At 51.6% G+C, this 10229-nt stretch overlaps 3 protein-coding genes across 3 annotated transcripts; 1 reads left to right on the top strand and 2 right to left on the bottom strand.

Moving 5' to 3' along the window:
- Positions 1-1951: 1951 nt before the first annotated feature.
- Positions 1952-4210, bottom strand: BJY04DRAFT_212206 (uncharacterized protein; the record flags this gene model as incomplete). Its single annotated transcript, XM_073714519.1, has 2 exons — positions 1952-2777; positions 2829-4210. 2 exons carry the CDS (start codon positions 4208-4210, stop codon positions 1952-1954), a joined length of 2208 nt encoding a protein of 735 aa, XP_073564093.1.
- A 485-nt stretch (positions 4211-4695) lies between these two features.
- BJY04DRAFT_204148 (putative membrane bound cation transporter) lies at positions 4696-7466 on the bottom strand. Its single transcript, XM_073713445.1, has 3 exons — positions 7351-7466; positions 5200-7185; positions 4696-5146 (listed from the first exon to the last, which is right to left on the bottom strand). The coding sequence occupies exons 1-3, from the start codon at positions 7352-7354 to the stop codon at positions 4902-4904; spliced, it is 2235 nt and encodes a 744-aa protein (XP_073564092.1). The 5' UTR covers positions 7355-7466; the 3' UTR covers positions 4696-4901.
- Positions 7467-9304: 1838 nt separating this feature from the next.
- Positions 9305-10199, top strand: BJY04DRAFT_204144 (uncharacterized protein). Its single transcript, XM_073713444.1, has 5 exons — positions 9305-9621; positions 9665-9713; positions 9768-9832; positions 9900-9986; positions 10047-10199. Exons 2-5 carry the CDS (start codon positions 9702-9704, stop codon positions 10132-10134), a joined length of 252 nt encoding a protein of 83 aa, XP_073564091.1. The 5' UTR covers positions 9305-9621; positions 9665-9701; the 3' UTR covers positions 10135-10199.
- Positions 10200-10229: the final 30 nt, after the last annotated feature.

Here is a 10229-nt window from a genome sequence, read left to right as displayed (position 1 = left end):
AGCTGCGTTCGCCTTCGTAGGGGGGGCGGGAGTCGTAGGAGCGGTGCTCGCCTTCGTAGGGGGGGCGGGAGTCGTAAGAGCGGTGCTCGCCCTCGTAGGGCGGACGGTCTGGGGGTGGGCGGTCGTAGGCGGGGCCGCGGTGCTCGCCTTCGTAAGGGGGACGGTCTGAGGGGGGTCGGTCGTAGGGTGGGCGCTCGTAGGGAGGGCGCTCGCCGCCGCCGCCGTAGTAGGAGGCTGATTCGCCGTAGTAGGACATTTCTTGAGTTTGTTGTGGTGGATAGATAGAAAGAGAGGAAGAGACAGCTAGGAAAAGGATGAGTTGCGAGGATGAATGAGAAAAAAAAGGGGAGGTAGACGACCACCACGCGCCTTAAATAGTGTCAACAGTCAATAGAGGGGAATATAGAGGGGCATGATCCCGTCAGGTGCGGTGGAATCTCAATCAACTAGAGCCAGCAGCAGCAATCCACCAGCCTCACTTCTGACACTCCTTCCGGTACTATCAGGTAAAGACACCCCTGTCCATGCAGAAGCGCGCACTGCGCGGGATCCGTCCTCATTTCGCTCCTACTTCATCTCCATTCAGGCGACTATCAAACTTACACCCGAAATTACGGCCCTACAAGGCGAGCACAGCCATTCGTCCTGGTCAGAAGGAGTGCGACTGCAACGACAGCATGCAGGCCCGGCGCTAAAAACGGGTGCATCCACCCACTAGAGATGACAGAGTGGCTAGAGGGCTGCAGATCGAGATGTTCAGAGTCAGGAGAACTAGGCAGCAGGATAAATCTGCCCTAATCGGTGGCCCCTGTGGCTTGATGCGGTTTCCGATTGTGGCACGAGCTGCATGGGAAATAATGTCTGTAAGATTGTTCAGCTGGCGTCGCTTTGTCTGCTCAGTAAATGGCGTAACGGACAGTGTCTTTGACAACAATTGAGGAGGGGAGAGTGCCGGAGACAGAGTAGACGGCGGGATATACTCCACTACAAGTTCTGCCTCAGGCTCCAAATGCAGTGGCCGACACGCTTGGCGCCACACAGGGCTAGTGGGGTGGCTTGCTCCTTTCATATCTCAGCCAATCAGTATAGGCCAGCCCCTCACCAGCCACACCGACAAATGCCAGCGCCACCTATCAGCCACGGTTTTGATCCTGAAGCCCCAGCTTGCAGCACGACACCATTCCTTCACTATTTCTCCTAGCGCTGGAGTCTCACCCCTCACCACCCCATCGTGAGGGAATTTCCCGCTCAAGCCACGTGTAGACACTCGAGTGGCTGTGACTGGCCCCTGGAAATCAGGCTGATGCGTTTGTTGAGCCACAGTTTTTCATTCATTTCGATCCTGTTCAGTTGGGGACTCAGCTGCTCTGTTGCCTGAGTCAGAGGCACTCCGAACAGGATGCAGTAATGACGGAAGTGAGGGAGGGGTGCGTGAGGGGAACGGCGGTCAGCCACAGCAGCAAGGATTGCTGTAACTTGTGGCTCGGTGATGAGAAGGAATGGGCGCGGGGATATGAGGCCAGCTTCGATTGGCAATTGCGTCGGAGACTGTGTAATATTTAATTACTTAAGATGCAATTCCTTCATAATTATGTTATCCGGATGCACGCTTAGTTTGGCCTTTTTCGGGAGAGTGGTGGTGCTGTAGGATCTTGGGTACTAAACGTCACAATAAATATTTTTAGCACCGGATATGGAGGGAATGCTTAGGTATGCGTATGACAGGAAAGCTACAGGTTGTCTACCTACATTAACCTGTGAACCACTAGAATAACATCTAAAAAGACACCTTCCTTTGCTTCAAGTTTGGCATTCCTGTCTATACCCAACGGCTACCTTTCTATCGCAGCATGCAAGCACCAAGTCTACAAGAAACTTGCCAGGAGCAAAACAAGGGTATCGTACATAATACATGAACATGACCAGACAAGATATATACGCCCGCTTAGACCTAATGATAATAATCCGGCTGCTTATGAAAACTCACATACCTCCTATTCCCCCTCAACCTAACCGGCCCACCCAACCCCAACATCCCCACATCCTCTCCCTCAGGCATCTGATCGCCCATCCACCCCGACACCTCCCTCAACTCCTTCACCAGTCCAAGCCGATAAGCCATGAAAAGCGGCACACGCTCCGAGATTGACGCGCCCATCCTCAAAAGCGCAAATGAATCAAGATGTTTTGTCCACCGCGGCATCCAAGCCGCATAAACACCCAGCCCCAAAAGCGTTGCGAGATGTAGTCCAATTAATATAGAAACAAAGATGATCCCGGCGCGTGATATAACAGGGACTTGGGTGTCGGCGCCCATGTCGTAGCTAACGGTAAGGCCGTCCCCGTAGCTAGGGTTCCCGTTTGTGTTTTCGAGGAATAGCTTGGTTGCGATGAACGCGGCGGCGTTGAATGCGTTTTCGAGCCTTTCGGCGGGCACTAGGAATCCCTCGAGCCAACTCCTAATCTCGAACCGGATTTCGTCGCCGTCACGTCCGCCATCAGAGTTCGAGACGCAGTGGGGGTAGTTAGGGAGAAGTTTGCCGAGGGGAATGAGGTAGGCGCAGGCGCTGCTGTTGGCGGGCCATGAGGGTGAGGCGTTGAAATCTGGAAAAGCCGTGGCGCTGTAGAGTTCGGGGGTGCGGGCGCGTGTTTCAATGTAGGAGCCTGTGCCGAAGAGGGCCATGGCGATGGTAAGGAGAGGACCTTTTCCTTTGGCTAACTGCAGGTCGGTGTTGGCGGTTGTGAGGTCGGTGTCTCTTCGGGCCAAGTCGGAACTTCTGTAGGATGATTAGAGATGATAACGAAGAGAACGTCTGTTTCATGTTTACCTTTTTGACCATCGATAGCCGCCTTGATCCGCGCAGTGGTCACCGCAGGACTCCTTTATGGGGTCCTTGTCGAGCAGAAAGCCAGCAACCCCACCGTTCAAGTAGTTTGGTAGCTCGAAATATCCAGTCGTCGTGTTGAGGGTTACACGGTAGATTGTGCGGTCCTGGAGTCTTGTATACCCAGCACTGTAGCCGGTCAAGTTGATGTCAAGATAAAGCACTTCAGAAAAGTCGTGACGGTCGCGCGTGCCCTTCCAGGGCGACTGCGTGACATTTCCAGGCATGCAGGCCTTTAAGCCCCAGGTTTGTATTATCTCGGTATCGTAATACCGTGTCGAATTGGTGTATTCGACAAAGAAGGCGTCTGGAATTTGGTCGCAGTTCTCCGGAAAGTCTGCTTCACTGATGGGCTCAAATTGGGTCGTCGAGTTGAACCGGGGTAGAAATTGGCGAAGAATGCCCGAGTGAAAGTGACTGGGTAGTTCGGCTAGGAATGGATCGGGATAGCCTGAGATATTTGAAAAGGTCGCTCCCTGTTGGGTGCAAAATGTGCGTGTGTATTCATCTCTTGAAAATGCATTGCATGATACATTGGCTCCAGCCCAGAGCTGCGGGTGCGTTGAATCTTCCGTTGCGGTAGTGAGAGCCGTTCGCGTCATCAACGTGATGATATTGCTATCATCCAATTGTGGGTACTCAAAAGCTTTGGCAAGCGTCGTAGGGATATCCCAAAGCTGCTCTATATTTTGACTTCTGATAGGCGTCTTGACAACCTGGGAGGTCAAGAAGATTGACTGGATTGGTGCTATCACTAGACCGAGCACAGTCGCAAAAAGTCCAATAAGGAGGAGAGAGCTGCCGTAGTGCGGCCACTGTAAGGATAGAATGCGTCTGTATGTTGCTCGATCCATCCAACCTCGGTCGGCAAGAGTCATGAGTTGTGGCATCGTGAGGCGTTGCTGGCGTTGCATGAAGATCACCGCAGCGCTCGCACAGATGGATGAGGTCACAGGAAGGGTAAGAACACTGGCGATTGTCTGGATGACCCGAGCAGCATGGTACCAGCGTTCATCGTTGATATAAGACGAATGCGTACCATTGGCGATATGGTAATGTTGGCTGTCGTCTTCAGGGCCATAACGGCCGCCTGGGGTAATGGGACGGTCGGCAATACGGCAAGTAATTACCCATGGGGCGATTACAAGACCAGAATAGAACAAGGCCAGGAGAAGGGCAAAGACAGAGCGAGAGTGAAGTTTCAGTTCGGTCTGTTCCTTGGGCGGTTGATAATCTGGAGGGGGCTCATCGTGGTCTCTGTTCGTCGTGGTGTGCGTCTCTTGAGACACCCTCGGAAGAGGACCCAAAGGGATAGAATCGGACATGATATCGTGAACTTGAAGAGCCTCTGATCGGCAGAGGAACTCGATGAAAGGGTTAAATGTGGGCATGAGGCTCTTTTAACATCGGCGGTGGCTCCGCTTCCAGGCGGGCGCATCCATGATCCGGCCAGGGCACTGCGCCCATGGGCCATGAACCAAACGTGCCCCTAATCATTGGGCCGCTCGATTCCACAGACAGAAGCTAAACAAGCCCGGAGGACTTTGACAAACACCAATCTTAATATCACCGATGTGATTGGATTTGTTTTGCCTAGAAAAATAGGGCGCTCGCATACGGAGTTGGAACAGCGCTTCATTGGCTCAGCAGGTCTTGGCCCGGGGCTTCCAGTTTCGTTCTTGAAGACTGGTCACTGAAGATTCAAGAACCGTCCAACTGCGACGTGTTAGCAATAGCATGCCCAATCATAGCGACGGAACCAGGGCTAATGGAGCTCGGAATGGGACTTTGCTCGAGTGTCGCATAGATAAGCAGACGTTAAACTGAAGCATACAGCATTGGCACTTGGCTACACGAAAAGATACAGAAAAAAAGCATGGATTCTCAATTTAGTAACTCAACAATCGTTCTTGCAAACTCCGCGGTGGAATGTGGATAAGCCACGTGCTACCACCCGGATCATCGTAGGAAGGTAGTCCCTATTTGGTCGTTCTGCCGCAGATTGCTGCTCGGTGTCTACGACATTCCGAGGTCGCTGGACTGGTTTCTGCTCGGGAAGAAGAACGCGGCGACTGCGATGATAACGTAGGCAGCAATGAGAAGAGCACCCTCAAGATAGTTGCTTCGGCCATCGAGCACCAGAAAGTTGACAACAAATGCCGTCACAAACAACGAGATGGTTTCGAACAGAGTGAAGTACAGAGTCATGTCCTTGTCCATACACCAGCCGAGGATCACGACCAAGGGGGTGACGAAAAGTGCTAATACAGGTTAGAATCATGATGAAAGAGCGGAAGGGGGAGGGTATTCTTACCGATTTGTATACTACTTCCAACAGACACACCGATCGAGAGATCCATCTTATTCTTCGTGGCCACAGTCACGGCGGTAACGTGCTCGGCCGCGTTACCAACAATGGGCAGAATAATCAAGCCAATGAATGCCTCACTGACAGAAGAGCTCTCGACCATCTCAGGGATCGCGTCAACGAGAAATTCGGCACAAACGGCCACGAGACCGGTAGATAGAAGCAGCATGACAATCGCTGCAGTACGTGACATCTCCGGTTCGGCATGTTCCTCAACAGGCTGAGGAGCGCCGGGGGCACCAGGAGTGGACATACGCGCCGCAACGAGGGCGCGTCCAACCGGATTACCAACGGGAGGCGGACGGTGCACGACAGGGCGTTGGCTCATTGTAGGAAGAGAGTGGGTGCGTCGTAAGGAGTTGGCATTGCCCATCGCGTCATGTGCGACAGCGCTCGGCGGCGGGTTGGTAAAAACGGTATTTGACAGTAAGGAAGGCAGGCCTGGACGAAAAGGAGACCATTTTCGAGGTGAGTTGGGCGACTCGCTCTGTTCAGCAGAGAGTGCAGCAACACGAGGATTGGATGCCGGTTGAGGCGCCGTGCCCGAGTCTGCCGAATCATCGAGGGCTTGTTGCTTCCTAGCCTTTCTCCTTTTCTTACGTCCACGCCTGGACTCCCGGTGACTATCTTGCGCGAACTGAATGCTGGCCGACGTTTGACCAAAGTCTCGCGAGTGAGGTCCGACGGAACGGCTAGCATTAGTATTCACGCTCAGAAGGCCATCGTCTCCAAAGTCCCTCAAGCGAGGTTCGTTTGATGGGTCTTGATCAACATTGGAATGGGTGTCAGGATCTGCGATGTACGATCCGGCATCGTCACGTTGGTTGGGGCTTGAGGCGCTAGTGGTGCTCATTGCCCTGGGGGGTAAGGACGAGACGTCGGCAGCGGAAGTCTTCTGAATCGTCTCAGGAGACGTGGTCCCCCTCGAACTAGTGCTGAACTTGCGGTGGCGCTTGTATTTCATTGCACGTTTGATGCGCTTGGCAGTTGTCCAGGAGGTAGTGGTATCGTCAGACTCGTCAGAGGATGAACTGCTCGATGAATCCGAGGATGAATTCATGAAATCCGCCAAAACACCGGGATGCGACTCCTCGTCGATGATTTGCTGAGGGATACTGGCGTAGAGGTAGGAGTGCGACTTCAGTTGGAAGATGATGTATAGAACATAAACGAGAAGTAGAACGACACTGGTACCTCGGGAGACTTTGAGGGTAGATTGATCGGCCTCGTCGGAGTCTTTGAAGGATGCGTGAAAGGCCGTGGGCAGTAGAAGACTGCTGACAGCCAAACTGAGAAGACAGGCACTCATCTGAGTGACTGTGCTGTTGTAGATCTGTTCCTGAAAGCGCAGGCCTCCAAGGAGAAAAGCCATTCCGAGAATCAGCAGAAGATTTGCTAAAATCGATCCCAGAAGCGATGCCTGAACGATCGAGATTTCATTCTTGACCAGAGCGATGATGAAGATGATCAGTTCGACAGCGTTACCAAAGGTGACGTTGAGAAGCGCGCCGATAGTGTCTCCCATGCGGCTAGCTACATTTTCGGTAGCGTGACTAAGGATGCCCGCAAGAGGAATGATCGCGACGGCGTTCATTGCGAAAATGATGGAGGGGCTCATGCCAACAGCTTCAACGGCAATTCCGACGGGCACGAAGACCAGTAGGAGATTGATCCAGCTGTGGCAGATGGCCGTCTTGGTGTGACGGACAAAGCGCACAGATCCATCTTTCATACGAGGAAGGAGCCCCGGTTTTTCAGAGTTGTTTCCATCAGTTGGCGAGCCCGATGCCGGGTCGCCTTCCGGCTTATTCACTTGATCATTTTGAGAACGTATGTCGGGCTCGTCAGAGCGTTCGCCGGACTCTGCTGATGAAGACTGAGGTTCGGAGGGGGAGGTGGAAGCGTGAGCTTTCGCCCACGAACGGATACGGTCTGGAAAGAGAGAGATGTCAGCGAGAGGTATAATCCATGAATGAGGGGGTATGGTGCCAAATGTTGATGGAAACAGCCCAGCAAGCCAAGCTCAGGAACCAAGACGCCAAGATCGCGAATGAAATCGGTCGACACTGAGGGGAAAGTCGCTGGCAGAAGACTCACGCATGTATTTCAAGACCAAGATTGATGGTCAGTGATGAGAGAGGATGAGAAGAAGTCACTCGACGGTGAGAAGTGGAAGATGGAGAAGAAGAGAAAAGCAAGAGCGAGACTCTTGTTATGGGGAGGAAAGAGGGAGAAGCTCCAAAGGGCGAACCTTGGCTTTCTTATCTACGTCTGCCAAGACCTGCTGACAACAAACCGTATCACGATTCACGTCGACTCTGAGTCTAATCTTCCAGAAATTACATTTAATTCACCTTCTCTGGGCCCTTCTATGTTCTATCATTTCGCAGGTACAAATCTCCCGAGCGAGCGCCTTGCGTTGTCGTTGCAGAGAAACCCCGCGCCCGGGCTCCAAGTGACGCGTCTACCTGCGGTTTCTCTACATTCTCTATAATGAGGTTGAGGTCCTACTCCTATGATGCCGTGAAAAATGTCCTTCATCGCCATTCACACCTAAAGGCAGATTGACGATGTCATCAGGAACATCCGCAGCAAGGAGTCGCCCATTCATTTCCAACGCCTTCTCTTCCACATACGATGACGATCGGCCCTTTTGGTCCTTGTAAGGCAACCAATCAAAGCCACCAGCACCGCCACCATTGCTGCAACAGAACCGTCTCTCTTATTGGCTGTGTGCCTCGCTGCAGCCGGATCTTCACCCTCCGCCCAATCAACAGGTTATCTACCCCAACACCGGATTCCATCTCTCACCAGTGAGCCCGAAATGATATCGTCATCCTTTAACACTCGTGGAGCAATACGTATACGTCAATTCTGTGCAGAGGTAGACCAAAAAGCAATTCGACAATCGTCGAGGAAACCAAATTGACCTTTACCGACAAGTGGGGATCAATAAGATCGATCCAGGGATCTTTGCCCCATTTATTGTCCATCTCCGCAATCGCTGCGCCTCACCAAACTGCCACCGCAACCCAATTTATTCGCCTATCAAATTGATTGCCACTGCCATAACTGAGTTACCTCGTTCTAGATGCCGGCAATCTGCAGCGAATATTGCGACCGACCCCGGTCAATCGGTCTCCGATGGTGCCCCCGGTGACACATTGCCAAAGGGATATTTTGTAGCCTAGAGGATGCAGCCTTATGAGTTGACGTGCCTTGTTACACAGTGGATCCGGGCATTTGTCTTCGAGAAGATGTTGATCAGCTAGCCCTTGCAGAGATACATTTACTGGAATGCTCTTCTGTTATCCCCCAGATCCGGGTGGAAGGAGTCTCACTGGGGGTCAGGGGACGGTGGGACCAACTCCTGTCCTAGGCAGCAAGTAAACTGGTGCATAACCGATTATCAGCTCCCCTCTACAGCTGCGCAGCCTTGCATAGAATATAATGAACCCTGAAGACGTGCGCACCAAGGACAGATTAGCTTCTAGATTGACAATATACTGACTCCGCGGTCTCTTTCCGGCATTTTATGCACTATCTCACCCTTTAGTATCGGATTAGAAAATACCAACAACCATCTCTAACCTTGAAGAGCTTCCCAGCGAAGTACATCTGCGATCAACTTAAGCTTTTCGATCGGCAAGCCTAATCTCTCTCGGCTTCTCCTCATACTGATGGATCACGCGACAGTATATCACCCTGGCAGCAGTCTGGGCTTCTTCGTGGTGACTTCCTTCCTTACAGCAGTGGGCGAAATCGGAGCCTCTGTCTGAACAGCCGAAAAGACAGTCTTCGAAGAGTCACTGCGAGAACTGACTGCTGGTCATACCTGCTCGAGTGAGGACTGCTATAATCATGTCATTGAATCAAGTTATACATGTTCTATCACTACAACAGTCGTTTCCTGGATAATTGGACGCTGAGAGTACCCTTAGCTACAATCTTGCCCGGACTTCAACGCCAAGCCGGCGAAAATATATTTCAGCCCTCCAATGTTTTTAACAACACGCCCGATCAAGAATGATTACATTGTAATAGTTTTCTTCTCCTCGAGAGGTAGAAATTAACACTCTCAATATAAATACGCAGAATAAAGTGCCCTAGATGGTGATGAAAGATAGTTGCGCCTGACAATCCAACTTGAGCGGCGATACCTAGCTTGACGCAAGAAGCCAACGGCGCCATCCAGGCTGCCACATACTAACTTACCAACAAGAGACTCTTTCCCGGAAGCCACAAGGCAACTTCAAGTTTTAATAGAGAATCTCCAGATGCAACCTCATTCAAAGCATCGCCCCAATAAAGTTCGCAGCCTACCTATCTGATCGACAGATCTACGCGTCTCAGCCAAGAAGCAATGATGTAACCTTATCGCCCGAGCTATTTAATCCAGCTAACCCCGCAGTCTGTAAACTCTTCAACTTTCATATCGTACAGCCAAGATGACTCAATATGTAAGTCTATCCAGTCTATTAATGTGCTCCAGAGGACAAAAGCTAACAAACAAGACCGCAATCATAAGCTACGACTCACTTGAGGCGTACCAAGAGCACGGGAGGACGATTGAGCAATTGTATGTTTTTCATCTCACTTTCCTATTACCTGCTTTCTCCAGAGCTAGAGTACTGATCTGGCGACAGAGCAAGCGACCACTTCGCCGCAAAGGGCGCAACCGAGCAGAAGGGGTTCTTCCAGACCAGGAGTATGCCGCCGAGTCATCGGGCTATGTGCGTGACAGAATAGTCATCCGATCTGTTCTATAATCGATTGTTGCTGACATTATATAGGTTTGTGGCTCCAGATGATGTTCCGGTTGATGAGCTGAAGGATGCGGGCTTTCCGAGTGGTGTGCGGTGTGATATTACCAAGTCGTGAATGTGTAACATGCAGTTTTTATTCTGATATTCTAATGAAATGAATCGAAATCGGTTGGCGAAACACTTTCGCGAGGTACATGGCGTTGCCTTTTG

Source organism: Aspergillus karnatakaensis, assembly GCF_047715665.1.
Source record: "Aspergillus karnatakaensis strain CBS 102800 unplaced genomic scaffold BJY04scaffold_123, whole genome shotgun sequence".
Classification (NCBI taxonomy): Eukaryota; Fungi; Ascomycota; class Eurotiomycetes; order Eurotiales; family Aspergillaceae; genus Aspergillus; species Aspergillus karnatakaensis.
This window is presented reverse-complemented; position numbering and strand designations above follow the sequence as displayed.

Bases quoted from the DNA above. Each gene is read 5' to 3' on its own strand.
- BJY04DRAFT_204144 (XM_073713444.1), top strand. The intron at 9,833-9,899 runs GTATGTTTTTCA...ATCTGGCGACAG, and splicing joins GGGAGGACGATTGAGCAATT to AGCAAGCGACCACTTCGCCG. The intron at 9,987-10,046 runs GTGCGTGACAGA...GACATTATATAG, and splicing joins CCGCCGAGTCATCGGGCTAT to GTTTGTGGCTCCAGATGATG.
- BJY04DRAFT_204148 (XM_073713445.1), bottom strand. The intron at 5,147-5,199 runs GTAAGAATACCC...AACCTGTATTAG, and splicing joins TGGAAGTAGTATACAAATCG to CACTTTTCGTCACCCCCTTG.